The following is an 18,630-nucleotide window of genomic DNA, read 5'->3' as shown; positions in this document are numbered from 1 at the left end:
CTCTCTCTCTCTCTCTCTCTCTCTCTCTCTCTACGGTAAAATACTCCCAAGTCCCATCTATCCCCCACACCCTCAGTTTTCCGCATGCATAGCTCCAGTTCCTTCCGCTTCAGCTACAGCTTCTTATCTCTCTACAGCCCACTGAGGCATTAGGCTCCTTTCTTTCGTCTCTGAGAGAAAACCAAGAGAAATGGCATTGCTTCTCCTTCTCTTTCTCACATCCCTATCGCTCTTCGTCAATCCCTCACAGTCTCAGCTCAGCTTGGATTACTACCAGAAATCGTGCCCGAGATTTAACCAAATCATGCAAGACACCATCACCAGCAAGCAGATCAACAGCCCCACAACAGCCGCAGGAACTCTCCGCCTCTTCTTCCACGACTGCCTCGTCAACGGCTGCGACGCCTCCATCCTCGTCTCCTCCACCCCCTTCAACTCAGCCGAGCGCGACGCCGACATCAACCTTTCCCTCCCCGGCGACGCATTCGACGTCGTCGTCCGCGCCAAGACAGCCCTCGAGCTCGCCTGCCCCAACACCGTCTCGTGCGCCGACATCTTAGCCGTTGCCACTCGCGACCTTGTTACCATGGTGGGTGGTCCCTACTACAACGTCTTCTTGGGACGCAAAGATGGGCGGGTCTCTAAATCATCCTATGTCGAAGGCAAACTTCCAAGAGCCACAATGTCTATGTCTCAGATCATTAATCTTTTTTATTCTAATGGGTTCTCGATCCAAGAAACGGTGGCCTTGTGCGGTGCTCACACCATTGGGTTCTCTCATTGCAAGGAATTCAGCTCCGGGATCTATAACCAGAGCAGCAAGTATTCGCAGTACGATACGCAGTACAATCCGAGATTTGTTCAGGCGTTGCAGAAAGCTTGTGCGGATTATCAGAAAAACCCCACGTTGTCGGTGTTCAATGACATCATGACTCCCAACAAGTTCGACAACATGTACTTCCAGAATCTGCCTAAGGGGTTAGGGCTGTTGAGGTCGGATCACGGCCTGTACAGTGATTCGAGGACGAGGGAATTTGTACAAATGTACGCGGCGGATCAGAACAAATTCTTTGAGGCGTTTGGCAAGGCAATGGAGAAGCTAAGTTTGTATAAGGTCCAGACGGGGAGGCAAGGAGAGATTCGGCATAGATGTGATGCCTTTAACTAAGAATCATGAGTTGAAACCTTTTTCTGAGGCCGTTCTCTGTTTTGATTGTTGGTGCGAGCGAGTGTGCAATGAATGAGAATCTGATGGTGGCGGTGGTGGTGGTGGTGGTGGTGGTGGTTGTGGTGAGGACGAACTGTATATGTATACATATACAAATATATATGTATGTGTATATGTATACATGTATTTGTATTAATGTCGTATTTTCAAGCTCAAATATACACAATTATTTTATTTTCTGGGTTTCAAATTATATTTTTTATGTTTTCAGTTCTTCAGAATTTGTGTAAAGTGATCATGGCGCAGCTGGATAGAGATGGCTCTCTCTCTCTCACTCTCTTCAGTATCTGATGTTTGTAACTTGTGTGTTCTTTATAAATGATACAGTATTAAGAAGTCGTAGAACTACACATCTCATCGACAAAATCTAGTACTGCATGTCAATGAATTATTATGAAGTGCGGTAAAAAAATAAATGATAAATTGCAAAATTATTTTTATTATTAATATATTAATTAATAAATTTATTTTTATAAAAGTTATAGCTGTAGAGAGATTTTTTTTTTATCAATCCAACCTACCAACTACTGATCATTCGCAGTACGTCGGCTATGCAAGAAACCGAATCCTATGTTATTACTCGGTTTGAAATTCGACGCACGTATCCTTTTTTTGTGTTTGTGGTCCATGGCTACAGCTGGACTTCTTGGAATGCTCTCAGACCTCAAAGCACCAAGAAAACAGAAGGTGGGCAGAAAGAGTTTTATAAGCTCACTGCTTGATTATATTATCTTATCTATAGACTTTCAATTAATATGCTAAAGAATAAAAATATCAAGAATAATGGAGTCTGCGAATTGCGCCTCAAAAGCTGGTTAACCCTATCTGGTTAGTGAATGCTGGAATAATTCGTTTCTCTTTTACAAATGAATAGACAAGATGTCATAATCAGCAGACAATGGTAGTGCTGCCACTCCATAATGCAATCTCATTAATACATCGAAAAACAATCAATAAGCTTAACCCATTGGCCCTTTGGGAAAGGCTCCACCAGGAGAGATTCTAGCCTAAGGTATATGTGGCTGTTACCTTTGGGCTTTTCGTTCCCTACTAAGACACCCCCTTCCCATTTAAGTCAAGAGAAAACTCTAGCACCAATCTATTTAACATTATCTAATTAACAGCTCGTCAATAATTAAGTGACATGTAGCATCCCACCACAACTATCATGGAGATGTTGTGCATCTCAACTCCCACTCGTTTCTCCCTTCGCATTCGTTTTTTCCTTTACAGAAAAGCTAGTCTCCCACCTCATCCCAGAAAACATCTCCATCGGTCTCATCTCTCACCTCTTCGGCAGTGACTCATCCAGTTTCTACTCCTTCTCCTCAAGCGGCTGCTGAGTTTCTACTCCTTCTCCTCAAGCGGCTGCTCATTCTCCTCAGATGGCTGCTCCATCTCTGACTGCAGCTAAATCTCCTATGTCGCTATATCCAGGGTGCTCGACGCTGCACACGAGATGTAATCTCAAGATCAAGGAGTCAGATACAAGAATTTCTCTGTTCTCTATTTTGATGGATTAGAAAAAATTTCGAAAAAATGTTGATTGTTTGTATTATGGAAAAGAATGATGGAAACACAAAAGAGCTGCTACGATGGAGAACATGGTGTGCATTCAAGGTGTTTGCTAAAATGTAGAAGGGAAAATCACAAGTATATTGTGTAAATATCAGATTTTTCATATGATATTTATGGTGGTGTAAATATTAGGTTTTTCACAATTTGGGTGTTTTCATCTTGAACAAATTCAAGAAGCAAATGACATTTTTATTCCTCTTGATTTTGTGGTCTCAGATTTTAGGAGTATGGGGATAGTAATACCTTGCGTGGTAGAAATTTTTTTTTTTTTTTTTTTTTAGCTGATCTTCATAATAATTTGGATTGTTTTCATGTTGAACAAATTCGAGAAGCATATTTCAATCTGATTATTGTTGACTTTTGGTTATTATGAGAATTTATGTCATTCCGTTTGTTGAAATTTGGTAGTTGGGTTTGTGTAATTATTTGGAGACTTTGAGAATCTGTCAATGAGAGCTTTGGAAGAGGGACACTTCGACGTGGAGCTTGAGAATGAAGTGAAACTGGTTTGCACTGAATTGAGATTTGAAGCAAAATTGGATACTATAAACATTGAGGATGGGAGAGAGGAGAGAGGAGAGTGGATTAAGGGTCACAGGATCTGCGATAAAGGAGATGGGTTTGTGTGTGGTAGAGAGTATTGATGTTTTTGTATGATTCCTGACGTGGCAACAGTGCAATGGAAGGTTGTTTTACTTTAAAAAATAGCTTGACCACTTAGAAGCAGGACTGTTAGTCAAACCCATCATTCTTCTAAAAGAATTATTCCAGACATAAAAAAATTATACAAAATAAATTTACAAATAAATATGACTTTACGTGATTCATTAGATCTATTTTATAATACAAAATTAATTTTACAATCTAATGTATTGCATCAATTAACGTTAGTTTATAAATTTACTTTTTGTATAATCTCTTTGTAGTTAAAATATTTTCTTTTTTCGAATGGTTGAATCTGAAATAAGCTCATGGGAGGGATTATTAAACATAACAACTCCAATTTGAGCTCCTCCTTGAGCATGATGCTAAAATAAATTCTGCTAATACTTGCCGTATCATTTAACTAATAATTGACACACTTTATTGAGGAATTTGAAGAAGAAGAAAAAAAAAAAGGCAGTGGGGGGAATGGAATGATACAGTATGACACCCATCTCAAAATTGAATTCTTTCTAAGAATAAAGTACTGCACCGCAGCAAGTTGAGCTAGAACAGTCGTGCTCCAAAATCAGCTGTGACAAAAGCTCTTATTTACACCTTCACTGCCCATGATTTAGGTGAAAAAAAAAAAGTCACAAAAGATCAAAACCACAAAAACCACCCATATAAAACCCCACCAGTAATTACAACATGAACCCAAAAAAAAAAAAAAATGCAAAAAGGAGAAAAAAAGGCACCAAAAGAATAATAACTTCAAACACTGTACTTCAAAACTCAGACAAATTAACCCCTACTTGTCTGATCCACCATGGTGTCAACACCCAGTCTGACTCCCCAATTCAAGCAATTCCTCCCAATCTATGCCTTCATCCTCCTCTTCCCCGCCTCTCATTTTCATCATCTCAAGCATTCTTTTCGCCTTTTCCTTTGCCCGGTCCCTTCCTACTGTCTCCACCTTCTTCATTACTTCCGCCAGTTCAACTGCCATGGCCAACCCTTTGAACCTCAATCCACCATGACTCAACCCATATAATGCGGTAACACAACTCTCCCGAGCTGACTCGGACTCCAACTCGACCCCCTCAGCAACCCGACCAAACATTCCACCGCGCCAGCATCCAACATTGCAGCCCGCCCTTCCGGACACAAAGCCAAGTTACATAAAATGAGTAGTACCCGACCTGTCATGTGACCCGACCTCACCATGCCCAATAAAATGGGAACCGATCCGAGTTTTACCAACTTAGTCCGATTGGTTTGAACGAGTGAAAGATGGTAAAGGGCAAGTGCCGAGTCATGCCGAGTCCGCTCACTCTGGGACCGGAGCATGTGAATCAACGGCTGTAATGCACCCAAAACGCCAATGGCTGTCTTATTCCCATCATCAAGGGCTAGACTAAAGAGTGCACCGGAAGCGTGCTCCTGCGCCTCATGGAATCCTCCCTTCAAAACATCGATCAGAGGAGGAACGATTCCTGAACGTACGATCTTAACTTTATTGACATCCTCTAAAGACAGGTTCACTACCGCCGCGACTGAGTTCACTTGAATGGCTGAGTACCTGGACACGATCAAAGATCGGAGGGTTGAGAGTAACTGAGGAGTACATAGGTGGGCTCTCGTGTCCTCTCTGGTTCTTGTGATCTGTCTCAGCGAAATCACGGCCTCTTCGATCTCAAATACCTGTGGGCTTCTGAGTTTGGCAAAGATTTCCCTCTCTTCTTCGGTGTAATTATCGTCCAGGATTTCAATTTCTGAGGAAGAAGACGAGTAGCAGCTCGGCCGAGTCGCAAGTTGCAGGGATGGGGTCGATACGGAGGTCGCGACCGAGTCGTTCGAGCTCGAGTAGGAGTGAGTCTGGCGGCACCGATCCACCTCCGTTGCTACGTCCCCGAAGTTCACGCTCGGATTTTCTTGAGCCCCTTGGATTAGCTCCTTGTCTAAGATTATGACCTTTTGGGCTTGGTTCTCGTTCTGGGAACCTCGTTTCTTGGCCTCAGCCTCAACTAAAGCACGAACGAACTTTTCCGCGGTGTTGGAATCGATGGGTTTTGGAGGGTCCACAGAGAAATTGTTGCACCAGTTGAGAATGGTGGACCTGAGGGCGAGGTTGGGGATAACGGAGGAGAAGTCGGGCGTGGACGAGCCCACAAGGGTGGGCGTGAAGCCCAGGGCTTTGCAGGCTCGAACGCAGGCGCGTTCCAGTGTGTGGCCTGAGGAGACGATAACTGGGTCGGCCATGAGAGACCCGGAAATGGGGCAGATAAACTCCTTCGGGGGTTGCTTTGTTTTGAGGTTCAAGGGTTTTGAAGAAGGTAAAGATGAGAACTTGCCAAAGAAGATCTTCCATTTGCGCCGGGGTGTGGCAGTCTCCGTTTCTCTGCCGTTTTCTAGTACCCGTTTGGGTTGTACGGGCTTGTGAACGACGAACTTCATCATACCTTCTTGAAACTCCATTTTCGCTTTGTCAATCCCGCGACATTCAGTTCAGCATCATGGATGAACCAGAAAGGAATTGCAAAAAATGTTGATGAAAGCATATAGCTTTCAGGTGAAAATAAATTTAGAGGAACACAAGGTTGTGGAACTCAAAGAAGTTGTGTTGACTGTTGAGGAGCATGTTAACTTATGACTAGGCCGAAGGTAAGCAGAGAGAGAGAGAGAGGTTGTTGGGATGGTGTGACGAAAGTGACGATGTGGCATTGGGAGAGTACCAGTATGGGCGGATTCCTTTGCTTTCGGAAATCCGGGCCAACGAGAAAAGTAGCAAGGATGCTCTGGGGGGCAACCTATGGAGTATGGATGATCGAGTTCTGCTGTACTATAATGTTATCTTGTTTAAAGCCATTTGGGTTTGTCTCAAGTGTTTACGCAAGTGAGTGCCGCCAATCAATGCAACCCATGTCTGCATTAGAAGCGTGTTTCGTAATCTTGAGGTTGATTTGGATTTGGGTTCAATAATTTAACACTGTCCGGCACAGCATGTTTACAGTGACACATCAATGACCATTATTATGCTTTCCCGAATCTGAAACAGCAAGCCGAAGATTTTACATAAAATTCGTACTGAGGTATGTCCTGTAAGCATCTATTACTACTCTACTCATCTCCTGAAAAGGTTTTCACACTCCGTGACCCAACAGAGGTTTGGGTGAAGACTGATGTGGCATTTTCTCGAGTCTTCATCTGATAAAGAAACCTTTTTTTTTTTTTTTTTTTTTTAAGAATTATGATTATTATGGGCCATTAGTGGTAGACAATCCTTTATTCTGATTTAGTGCCCCACTGTTTAATCAAAAAGTTAAAGAAAAGGAGCTCTCAATTCTCCCTTTTGGTCCAATAATTTTGTTTTTGTTGGCTAATCGTTTTGACTACTTGGGCATGGAGATCATCAAACTAAAGCCACCCAGAATACCACCGCCAGTTCTTGTAATCATTGCATACTTAGTAGGTAAGTTTCTGCATTTGATAGACGCTGTACGAGTGTTCTAGGCTGGATAATATCTCCCTCTCTCTTTCTTTTTGATTTTTCTGATTTTCTTTTTGATCCAGAATATCTCGCTTTTCTTCACCAAAGTGATTGATTCCCCTGGTTGCTCTACGGATGGCCCACCCGTTCAAATAGAATTGAGTCATTGACAAAACTTTGCAGATTTTTTTCTTTCAAAATGGTAGGAGGGGATGATCGGTTATGTTTTTGTTTTTCTTCCATAGACAACTCTATCGACAAATGGTATATGAGGCCTAAACGTACAATGACAATGACAATGACAATGAAGACGCTCAAATCAAGTCCAAACCGTCTGCAAATTTAGGGTAGAGTACTCCTTAGAAACAGGGAAGAGGCCATTCCATTTGGATCAGGGTCGGGGCAACTATCAGGATCAGTGTCCACAACTATTTATGCGTAAACGACTTATCTTTTACGCTGACACCATCATGAGCAACAATCGGTCTATATTCTACCGCGTGGAATGTCAGGCTCTCGGCTAAAAAAGCAGGCCCGTTTCGCTCTTGCTTGTACTAAATTGGAAGGTCTGTGTTTTGAGGGTTTGTGATTGTGATACTCATGTATATCCTGCACTAAAAATGTTCAAATCAGTTTTCCACTACAAGGTTTGGATAACGAGACGAGATAAAATGATTTTAGTTGAAAGTTAAATAAAATATTATTATAATATTTTTTATATTATTATTATTTTAAAATTTAAAAAAGTTGAATTATTTGTTATATTTTATATAAGAATTTATGAAAATTATAATAATAAGATAAAATGAAATGAATTGAATTGTTTAATCTCTTTTTGAATTAAACAAACAAAAAGACTGTACATTGCACGTGAGGTACATTTGATATATGAGATGTGGTTGGCACCTGATGGAGACCCACTTCGCATCAAGAATAACAATATAACCGTCAAGAGAGATCTCGGATGCAATATGTCGGTATATATATAATATATATGTACCTATTAAAGATCGATTCTTTACATTGTCTTCGTTTAATAAGAGAGAACATGTTCAATCTTCAAAAGGGTGTTCTACCTTTACAAATTGGCATGGATCACTTTGGTTTAGTTTGCCAATTGAGTCTGGATTGTGGGCTAGGGTCTTATGAGACCGTGTCAATGACCTTGCCCTTTTTTTATTATAACTCGAGGTTTGTGTTACGGTGAAGCAACTTTTTTTTTTTTTTCAGTTTGAGCCAATGCGTATGCGTCCATTTAGTACGTTTTCATGTTGAGATGATTTCATATAATTTATGAATGGTAATAAATAAGTAACTAATAATATTAAAAAAATAATGAATAGTTTGTGAATAGTAATAAATTGTTTGTAAATAATAATAAATAGTAGTGAAGTAATCTAAAACTACTTCACTTACCAAACACAGTCTTAATTAAATACTTTCCCATATTATGTGTAAAAGCATACTGATGATACATATGCAATTCTTTTCACAATACATAATTATATTTTAAAATGAGGATATTTTTATAAATTAGTGTTATTTTTATAAGTTATTTTATATAAATGTCTCAAACTTAAAACCATGACTGAAAAAAATTGTGTATGTATCATTTTTTTTTTTTTTTTGTTTCAACTATTATAAAACCGTAGTTATTCTCTTGCGTCTGTACAAAAAACTTCATTATCTTTACAAGAAAGTACAGCGGAAAAATATCACAAGATCAGCTTATAAAATCGCTTCACAAATTTTTCTAAATTGACAAATTCCAAACATTTTCTCTTAGTGGCGAAGTGTACTACGTAGTATAAAATTAGAGTAACACTTAACAAATTTACAGTCTAAATATCTTATCAAGAGAGAATAAAAAGAGAATTTTTTGTCTACTTCAGATGATACCAAAACCAAATTTAGGGGGATTATTTATAGTCCATCTACACACAGCTGGCCTTGAAGACAAGACATTACACTACAATTAAATTGCAGACGTTGCAAGCTACAACATGTAACATATGACATTAAGTCATCCGTTACAAGTCAAGTAACGTATGGCTTAATGAAGGGAGGGGGTCATCCGTTACAAGTCAAGCCATCTGGTAGTGCCATACTTGGGTGCCCCTCCTGCCCTCCTGCTAACAATTTTAAACAGACTTATATTAGCATTAATCAAATAGAGTTATAATGAGTAGCCAAATGTGGTTAAAGATATGTTGAAAATCATAAAATTTGAAATTCAAAATTTAAATTTTAAAAGAAAACTAACAAAATGAATATTGTAAATAAAAGTGTAAGTAAAACTATAAGAACGTGTAACATTACTCTTATACTTTTACCAAATATATTTGTTGATTTTATCCTTATTTATATTTTTAACATATATAGAGGCACGGTGCTTTGGGAATAGAGCAGTGCTACTCAGGCGATAGAGTTACTAGAGTAGCACTACTCGTTTATACCGTTAGTCACTTTTTGTTTTTTTTTTTCTTTTCAAAATTTTTTAATATATTTAAATATTTAAAAAAATAAAAAAATACACTAATATATTTAAAATCACTTCTTTAAAGAATAATAAATAAATAAATCTCAACAATACAATATGCGGTCAACTATGAGCGGCATACAAGCTTTTGTCTTGAGAATAAAGAACTCCTACCTCGAGTTGACGTGGCATACTCCCAACGCAAAACTACGAATTACGCGTAAAGCTATTGGACGGCGGACCTAGAAACATCTTTGAGGTGCTAAATCCGAAACCGAGTTGGAGTTGTCTTCCTCCCCAAGTCGTCCAAAGCTATATAAACATACGCCCGTTGCTCCTGTATCCCTCATCATATTACATTCGAAGAAAAATTCGGGGCGAGAAAGATACACATTCATTTCATATATGGGAGGAGGAACCGAAGCTTTCCCTGATTTGGGTCAACACTGCCAGCACCCAGATTGCCATCAACTCGATTTTCTCCCCTTTAAATGCGACGGTTGTCGAAAGGTACATACTCTCCCTCATATCAGCCTCTTTTTCGTTAAATTTCTCGCTTTCCCAATTCGATTGACGTTGAATAATGGGTTATTATATATTTATTCCCTTTTTTTTTTTTTTGGGTATTCTTAGGTGTTCTGTTTAGATCATAGATCGTACAAGAAGCACGAGTGCCCGAAATCCGACCACAACAGCAGAAAGGTTGTCGTTTGCGAGAATTGCTCGATGTCGATTGAGACAACCGGGCAGGATGGAGAGGACGAGAAGGTGATGTTGGAGAGGCACGAGAAGTCAGGGAGTTGCGACCCCAAGAAGAAGAACAAACCGACGTGCCCCGTAAGGCGTTGCAAAGAGATATTGACGTTTTCGAATACAAACACGTGCAAGATTTGCCAGGTGAAGGTGTGCTTGAAGCATCGTTTCCCGGTCGACCATGCGTGCAAGCAGGCAAGGGCGTCTAGCGGGCCGTGGAATGGGAAATTCTTGGCGGCTTTGGCTTCGAGGAACGCCGGCGATTGTGCCAGGACCGGACGTGGCTCCCCGTCTTCTTCATCGAGCACCCCTTCATCCGTTAAAGCATATTGAGAGAATTTAGTTTTCAAAATGCATGCTTTGTATCCCACAATTCATTTTCGCAAGATGTTGGAAACTCGTTGTGCCACATTTGTAATCTCATTCTATCATGCACTCTCTCTCTTTTTAAAATTATTTAACAGACGTGTTTGACTTTGTGCTTTCAATAATCTCAATCAGCTATCTATCTAAGCCCAGGAGCTATTTTAACTTAACATCACATTTTTTTAATATTAAGTAACTTAACATCATATTCACCGACTGTTATTAAAATCACATATACCTATATCGTGGTCGCAACATGATCAGCCTAGATTGGATTAATACGTGTGCAGTACTTATACGTAGGGCTGCAACCCGTCCAACCCGCACTACTTTTTGACCCAACCCGTCCGCATACTCAGATAAAAGACAACCCGACCCGTAACATGCAGGTCGGGTCATTTGATATTCACAGACTCCTGGGAAAACTTTCCCAATTCCTCAAATCTTTTTTTTTTTTTTTTTGTTCGTTCGTAGAGCTTTACCTTGAGGGGAGTCTTTCCAGAAATTCTCGACGGCCAAGGTTGAACCCAGGGCGAAGAGGAGGTTTGGAAATAGTTTTCAACCAGCAATAGACGCGCCTCAGTTAGAACCTCACTAGCTGCGTCATTGCCCCAAGCGCAAAGATAACCCAATTCCTCAGTCACAACAAAACAAACTCTCCAAATTCATCAGAAGGCAAAACGAAAACACCAACAAAATCCAACGCCATCGCAACATCGTTCGCATCAAATACTTCGATGTAGTGTCGTGCATGAGCTTGAACGAAGAGCTTGGCTTGTTATATTGGAGTCCATCAACGCCCACAAAGATGCCGTAAACATCATCGTCATAGACTTCGATGCCTTTGTGTTCATGAGCTCGGCGGATGGAACTGTCAAGGTATGGCGAAGGGAGCTACAGAACCAAGCACTTCCTGGTTTAGGTTTTGTTGAAACAGGAAAACGCGGTGACTGTAAACAAATCGTCGGCTGTTGTATATTGCGGATCCTCGGATGGGCTGGTGAACTTCTGGGAACGCGAGAAGAGGCAGAGTGAAAGCCAGAGTGAAGAAGAGGCAATGGTCGCCTAAGTTAGGGAAGGGCAAATGAAATCTATGTAACATCTTACCTGATCAATACGTTGGTTGCAGATGAAACAACAGGCGATTCGCAATCATCGATGACCAACAGGGGCGACTTGGCTGCTAGGTTTGTGTCTGAAGATCGAAGTGTTTTATTTTTATTTTTGTAAGAGTCGGGTCTGCCCGTTATTTATCGGGTTCAACCCGAGACTGATGCAAAACTGTCTTCTATCATACGGATCTAATCGAGCCAGACAGGTTGACGGGTCCAACGGGTATTTTGCACAACCCTACTTATAGGTGGAATTTTCTCTTAATCCCAAATGAAATATTGAAGCATATGCAAAACAAACCTTTATAATAAATATTTTGATGCTTTAATGCAATTGTCAATAAATTATAACATTAAATACACTCGGTAAGCTTGTTAATATTATTTCACGGTTATATCATAGAGTGCAAGGGAACTCGATTCAATGAATGACAAAACAATGCTCGAAAAGGATTAGTAACCCTGATTCAAGATTAGTAACCTTGATTCAGGTACTTCGCCAATAACAGGAGCTCAACTCGCTAATAAGATTTAGGATACGTTTGGTTATTAAACTACTTTTTACTCATCTTAATTCATCATTATAACTTTTTTAAATTTCAATACAAAATATAATAAACAATTCAACTTTTTCAAATTTTAAAATAATAATAATATTAAAAAATAATATTCTAATAATATTTTATCATCTTAATTCAACTCAATTCAACTCACTTCAATATCTAAACACACTTAAATTTTGGCCAAATGCCTAACTGACATAACTCACAGCCTCCAAAACAGAGGGCTAAAGCTTGAAACATCCATCCCCCAATAAAAAAAATAAGGAAAAGAAATAGATTTCGAAAGTAAAAAATTATAAATAATTTGATTAACTTATATATAAAAAATTATATCACATTATTAATCTTGAGAACTTTATTAAAAATTAATTTTGATTCTAGGTCCTTAATACTAAATTTACAAAGAGAATTAAAAAATATTGAAATGAACATTTAAATTATTTAATATTTTTTAAACTTTTCAATAGCCCCAAAAAAAAGTCCAAAGAAAGCATCATTTGCTCGGGTAATCTAATCACGAGGCCCCCGACTTTACAATAAAAATTTCACCTATTTCTTTTCTCAGAAAATACATGGATCCAGTTTCAATAAAAATTGAATACTCTAAATAAGAGACACGTGTATGTCAAAAGTCACACGTGTCAAGCCAAGTCACTTTTAGTATTGGCTGCATTTACCCACAAGGCAGCTCTGCGCCTAAAAAGACCATACCGGGAGTGGGGGGAGGGAGAGTGGGGATGCAATTAACATTCGGCTTTACCGAAACAGACATCGTGACAAAAAACTACTAGAAGCATCTGAATAAAATGAAGAAAATTTTGGGAGGGGGGACGGAAAAGCCAGATATGGTTATTGATTAGTATAAAATATACATACAATGATGATTCTCTCTCATTCTTAGCCAAAATACAAGTGATGCCTGCTTAAACGAGTGATTATGATACACTAAATCATGTTACATATTTGCTGTCGATTCTCTGATCTCTTCCAAGGAGATGGTCTACAATGGCAATACAACGTTAATTCGCATTAGACAAGAAACAAAATTCTAATTACAGCATGTCTTCTTATGATAATGCTAATTGGAAGAAGTTTAGTAGTAGTAGTAGTAGTAGTAGTAGTAGTTGCAATAGTTGTGTGTGGAAGGACGAGCAACCATGCATGCCTACACATGCGTGCTTCTGTCTAATTTTGAGTTGTTCTTACTGAATATCTTAATGGCAATCTAGCATCATATGCAAACTTCAACATGGCTAATCCCACTTGAGAAAAGCCATTTAATATCTACCTCCTATTGATATCGTTAAAATGTGCCCCATCAAAATCTGGTGAATAAAAGAGTGTAAATAACTACCTGTTCCTTGCCAGCAAAATCATTGTCGGGAGTGAGAAAGAGCATGCAGTGGCACTCCTTCCTGCCAAAGGAAATATAACATGTTAATTTGCAAGACAGATTGATATAAATGAACATATGTAATTGAAGAAAATGATGATCTGCGATAGCTCACAAATTCACATGTTCAAGACTTATGTGATTTGATAAGCTTACGATTTCAAGCCCTGTTCAATAGAAAAACTTTAAATCTTTTAATAGCATTATATTTTACAATCTAAACAAATCGACACCCATGCTTGATACAGACTTTCAAGCAATGATGAATTCCTGAAAGAACATATCATAGCAGATCACTATAAGGTTGGAAATGTTTATAAACTATACACAATGCAGCTGTAGCCTAGACATAAGATATACTAGCATTAACAAATTAATAAGGATTCTGTCATTAGTTGATTTTATCTCTCTGACAAAGGTGATCAAGATGAAAATTATTGCAAAAGACTGTGTGATGCCATACAGATATCTCACCCATATACCTTACAAATAACCGACATTATAATTTGCCAACTAAGTTTATTTGGAGCAAATCCACATTTCAATAAGATTTAACAAAGTCTGCCATACATACTGGCACCCACATCCCAAATTAGGACAGCTAGTGAGTGCCCTCAATGAACTTTCACTTTAGGCTGTAAATAATACTTCAATAACAGGAGTTTTGTGACCTGAAGCTTTCACTTGTTCTCTCGGGTGACACTTCCACCTAATTAATGTTCCCAACGAGACTAATGACTAAAACCTTGCACTGGCTATCAGCTACAAGTAATCCCAATGAACTTAAACTGCTAGTGTTTTTCAAACAATTCAATACAATATCTTCTCCAAACTCTTCTCGCAATATATATGCTGTCTCAGTGTTTAATCTAAGCACATATCTTCTGTAAGATTATTTGCCAACACTATTCCTTTGCTAGCTGAATTGACATCCAGAGTCTGTTCTCTTCCCACTTCTAACTCCATGTGATTGCATTTCATTGAATCTAATTGTGTCTCTTACTCGACCTTGTAGCTAGACTAACCCAAACTCCACGCCATGGGCTTTGAGTCAACGTAAGGCAAAGTTTCTGTACTTGAAAGTGCACTTATATTCTCTCTAATGATTCTTATCGTTTACACATCCTGGATCAAGTTAGCATGTGTGTTCATGCCTCGATATACATATACAACATCAATTTCTTGGCCCAAAAATCCTATCTCATGCCTTCTCTTAGTTAAGAAAGTGCACACAGAAAACTTCACACTTCTCTTGGAACCATATAATCATTTACCAACATTAATTAATTCCCTTGTCCTCACTGGCCAGAAGATTAAGGATAGCTCACAAATGAACCATAGCAGCTTATTCAATTTCAAAATTCCTTTAAGAAAAAAATTCAAATATATCAGTGGCCATGAAGCTCCGATATTGTATGAAAAATGCTTGCAAAGTATAATTTTGATTTCCTTATTAGACGTTTGGCAACAGCAAACAATCATCCATGAAAAACTCATAATGAGCACGGGCACAATTATGGTCATAAGGATTTCAAGTATGTTAAATCCAAATCCACAACAATCAAAAAGAAAATATATCAGTTAATTTGTTGCATTTGATTTCAAAATAATAAAAACATCTCTACCTTTCTCTCATAGGGACACATGGACAGTTCCAGAACCCCTGCCCAGCCTCAGCAGGTTTGTCATCATAATGCCTGATAAAAAATAGGTGCATGCATGGATTATGATCTGGATTAATATAACCCGATATGGAACTCATGATCCAGTTAGGAATTCCACCGGACAGATAAGACAAAGAGAAAAATATCAAGGAAAAACAAGAATAAAAGAGCAAATATTTACCGGCAAGGGCAAAGTGGTGCACCCAATGAATCTTTGTGGTCAGCCAATCCCTGAGTAAATATAAAGGTGAGTTTTTTTACGTGTAATACACAAAATGACATTTGACAAACTAACAAAAAGATAAACACAATATAAAGAGAAAAATATAGAAAAGTAGAAAATAGCACAGCGAGTTCAATATTAAAAATCAGATTGGAAAAGACTATCATATTTAATTGTGTGCATTCTTATTCAGGCAAAATCTAAATATTAGCAATATCTGTTCTCACCAACCATCAGACAAGGTCACAACTGTGCATCAGTCTACAACTTATATCTGACTAATTAAGAAAACTCAACATATTCTTCATTCCACCTAATTTCTAAGAGATAGATAAGATATAGATATTAATCCATAACATTCTTTCCTAAAAATAATATATAGATACATATATATACATACAGATATCCCCTTCCGCATGTATATACACATGGTATGAGCTAATGTTTTGATCATGAACTGCTCCAACACTTAAACAAAACATACCGAAATCTGGGAGATGAAAAACAGAACATAATTTGATATATTCTTCTCCCTCACATCATTCAAAACCGTCTGATAGAACTTTATTAAAAACGTTTGGACGTCAACGGACATCAGATGGCAGAGGAAATCGACACATGAAAATTAAAAGGGGATGCTAAACTCCTAGAAATTGATGACCCTTATAGACAAGCCAAAAATAGGCCTGAACATGAACATGTCGATACATTAAAACTTCTAACTAGAGGAGAGCAAACTCAAAGATAAGCAATAAGGTTCAAAAGCAATTTCTCCAGAGTAGAATAGTACAATAGTTTAGAATCCATTTAGTAATATTTACACCAGAAAACTTATTTTCAATTGACCAGAGAGTAAGCTACTGCAGGTAAATTTGAGGAACAACATAAATCTACCGTTTGTGATCTTTTTTTTTTTTTTTTTAAAAAAAAAAAAACCAGGTTGAGGAAGTTTATGATTCCTACCCAATTTCCACCGAAGAGTTTCGTACATATATGATAAAAAAAATCACAAATACAATATTAATCGTCACAAAAGTGTGGCAAATCCGATCCAGATATACCTTGATAACAACAGAAGTCACTCCCTTGTCCACACAGAAGTATGTTCCGGACTTCCGAGCATACTGCTCGGAGAACTTCCTCATTATCTCAACAGACTTATCAGAAGGTTCCACTGAAAGAACAAACCAATTCGAATCAGTGTTAATCAGATTCAATTACAGCACAGCACGTTCTCGAGGCTTCCAGAAATGATGGTTTGGGACCTCTAGGTTATGCTTATAGCAGAAAAAAAAGTCAAATTCAGTGCGAGTTTTGATGCGAAAATTGAATGAATTATTCCAAGCAATTAATCAAGAGAAATAATATTTAGAGGTCCTGGTTACCTTTGGCTCGAACGACGAGGCGGTGGCGAGAGCCTCCGAGAGGAGACGTGAACGACGGAATGCCAACGGCGAAAGAGGACGACGAGGCTTGAGCTTGAAGAGTCATAGCGGGCCAACGATTACTGCCTCTGCAATCACGACGGGGGAACAGCTCTTGTTCGCGAGAGAAAGAGAGAACACTGCGATATTTTTGCTTCGCTTATTTTTGTTTGTCTTTATTTTCTTTCTAATTTTTATTTTAAAGCAGTGCCCGCCACTCGTTATGAATATCGGCCTAGAAATTACGCGAACCACTGAACTCTCTCGATCTTGGGCCTATTTGAGGAGCTATATACGAATTTCTTAAAATTGTTGGCCCATTAAAGAATAAAATAAAATATAAATATTTTTTTTTTTTTATGAATGTTATTATCTGTTTAGATATAGAAACAATCTCATCTCATCTCATCTCATCAATTTTTTTAAAATTTTACACAAAATATAATAAAAAATTCAACTTTTTCAAATCCTAAAATAATAATAATATTAAAAAATAATATTCTAACAATATTTTATTTAATTTTTATATAAAACCATCTAATTTCATCTCATCTCACTATCCAAACTGTGCTCAATTACACTAATTTATATGTTAAGATGAGGAATGACATGATTTTCTTGAATTGAATTATAGTTGTGAAGATAATAATAATAATAAATCCCCTTCTCATTTATTGGTTAAAAAATTGCTTCCTCAATGATATGCCTCGTTACGAGAAATTCTGTTTCGAAACATGCTTATTGGTACACCAAAACACTACTGACATTTAAAAAAAAAAAAAAAAAAAACTTGTCACATTAACTATCATAACAGATCCTTGCGTTTAAATTTGTTAATCACGCTAAGTCCATAATAAGTAGCTGCAGAATGTCAGAATTCGGGCCAATATATTATCATAAAATGGATCAATTCAAACTAATGCACCAAAGTCAACAAAATTCCGACCACGAAATCAAAACATGAAGCTGATCTATGCATGTGAAAATGATGTCATGTGTATGATAAAAGTGTGCATCTTGTCAATAGAATTACTGATCAGAATCTTGTAATGCTAAATTAAGTTGTTAATAATAACTACTACATCAGTTGAAGCTTAGCTTTGGGTCTTACCTTTACCACGTAAAGTGCACGCAGGTATGTGTTGGAGAATTGAATATTGCAGTAGTTGATCAGCCTGCTTCAATTCTCAACTAGTTCAAACTTCAAAACCTCGACTCGTAGAGTTTTAGATAGGGGCCGTCGGCACACCTAGAGATGATGAAGGGCATGATGGAAGCTGGGTCTAGTTTTATACATACATACATACATATATTTATATATATATAGAGAGAGAGAGAGAGAGAGAGAGAGAGAGGGGCATATATCAGCCATTCATGATGAGGGGGGAGCTAGGGGACTTGTAGTTATAACCACCTATATATAGTTGGGTGGGTAATTACACCAAGTTTTGAAGAGTTCTGGGGATATTTAACGTACGTGCATGCTTTGTCTTGGGGGAGATGATGCTGGTCCCGTTGAAGGGCCAGTAGCAGCTTAATTTGCTGTACACGTACTACGTGCTTTGTCTTCGGAGAAGATTCTAATACATATCTAATTGCAAATTCCCTGAACCATCTCCATCATGCAGCTAGCTGGCATGCATGGTCAAACGCAGCCCTTCCTAGCTTTCTATTCATTCTCTTTATTTATTTTTAACTTCTTATTTTGGTCAAAC

At 38.2% G+C, this 18,630-nt stretch overlaps 4 protein-coding genes and 1 non-coding gene across 6 annotated transcripts; 2 read left to right on the top strand and 3 right to left on the bottom strand.

Annotated features, from left to right (window-relative positions):
• Nucleotides 1–44: 44 nt before the first annotated feature.
• Nucleotides 45–1,199, top strand: LOC121250997 (peroxidase 31-like). Its single transcript, XM_041150275.1, has one exon. It carries the CDS (start codon nucleotides 191–193, stop codon nucleotides 1,166–1,168), a length of 978 nt encoding a protein of 325 aa, XP_041006209.1. The 5' UTR covers nucleotides 45–190; the 3' UTR covers nucleotides 1,169–1,199.
• Nucleotides 1,200–4,030: 2,831 nt separating this feature from the next.
• LOC121250993 (U-box domain-containing protein 40) lies at nucleotides 4,031–6,608 on the bottom strand. Its single transcript, XM_041150267.1, is given in 2 exon segments — nucleotides 4,031–4,540; nucleotides 4,543–6,608. Coding segments are annotated over 2 exon segments (1,641 nt in total). The 5' UTR covers nucleotides 5,927–6,608; the 3' UTR covers nucleotides 4,031–4,283.
• Nucleotides 6,609–9,703: 3,095 nt separating this feature from the next.
• Nucleotides 9,704–10,658, top strand: LOC121250994 (zinc finger AN1 domain-containing stress-associated protein 12). Of its 2 annotated transcripts, none has more exons than XM_041150269.1 (2): nucleotides 9,704–9,927; nucleotides 10,051–10,658. In XM_041150269.1, exons 1-2 carry the CDS (start codon nucleotides 9,823–9,825, stop codon nucleotides 10,501–10,503), a joined length of 558 nt encoding a protein of 185 aa, XP_041006203.1. In that variant the 5' UTR covers nucleotides 9,704–9,822; the 3' UTR covers nucleotides 10,504–10,658. The 2 variants fall into 2 exon arrangements, with proteins under 2 accessions (XP_041006203.1, XP_041006204.1); XM_041150270.1 differs by having other exon boundaries at nucleotides 9,773–9,927; nucleotides 10,064–10,658.
• A 357-nt stretch (nucleotides 10,659–11,015) lies between these two features.
• Nucleotides 11,016–11,161, bottom strand: LOC121251282. Its single transcript, XR_005937951.1, has one exon. It is a non-coding gene; the product is annotated as a U4 spliceosomal RNA (small nuclear RNA).
• Nucleotides 11,162–13,013: 1,852 nt separating this feature from the next.
• LOC121250995 (ferredoxin-thioredoxin reductase catalytic chain, chloroplastic) lies at nucleotides 13,014–17,144 on the bottom strand. The gene is made up of 6 exons (XM_041150271.1): nucleotides 16,877–17,144; nucleotides 16,553–16,665; nucleotides 15,450–15,499; nucleotides 15,230–15,301; nucleotides 13,566–13,626; nucleotides 13,014–13,211 (listed from the first exon to the last, which is right to left on the bottom strand). Exons 1-6 carry the CDS (start codon nucleotides 16,980–16,982, stop codon nucleotides 13,167–13,169), a joined length of 447 nt encoding a protein of 148 aa, XP_041006205.1. The 5' UTR covers nucleotides 16,983–17,144; the 3' UTR covers nucleotides 13,014–13,166.
• Nucleotides 17,145–18,630: the final 1,486 nt, after the last annotated feature.

This window comes from Juglans microcarpa x Juglans regia, chromosome 2D (genome assembly GCF_004785595.1).
Source record: "Juglans microcarpa x Juglans regia isolate MS1-56 chromosome 2D, Jm3101_v1.0, whole genome shotgun sequence".
Lineage (NCBI taxonomy): Eukaryota > Viridiplantae > Streptophyta > Magnoliopsida > Fagales > Juglandaceae > Juglans > Juglans microcarpa x Juglans regia.
Note: the sequence above shows the minus strand (reverse complement) of the source record. Positions and strands in the feature narration are given on the sequence as shown.

What these genes read in the sequence shown, in the direction of transcription:
- LOC121250994 (XM_041150269.1), top strand. Translation starts at nt 9,823, where the DNA reads ATGGGAGGAGGAACCGAAGCTTTCCCTGATTTGGGTCAACACTGCCAG. An exon ending in AATGCGACGGTTGTCGAAAG is followed by an intron (nt 9,928 to 10,050) that starts GTACATACTCTC and finishes GGGTATTCTTAG; the next exon opens with GTGTTCTGTTTAGATCATAG.
- LOC121250995 (XM_041150271.1), bottom strand. Translation starts at nt 16,982, where the DNA reads ATGACTCTTCAAGCTCAAGCCTCGTCGTCCTCTTTCGCCGTTGGCATT. An exon ending in CCTCGTCGTTCGAGCCAAAG is followed by an intron (nt 16,666 to 16,876) that starts GTAACCAGGACC and finishes TTGTTCTTTCAG; the next exon opens with TGGAACCTTCTGATAAGTCT. An exon ending in GCACCACTTTGCCCTTGCCG is followed by an intron (nt 15,302 to 15,449) that starts GTAAATATTTGC and finishes ATTTTTTATCAG; the next exon opens with GCATTATGATGACAAACCTG.
- LOC121250997 (XM_041150275.1), top strand. Translation starts at nt 191, where the DNA reads ATGGCATTGCTTCTCCTTCTCTTTCTCACATCCCTATCGCTCTTCGTC.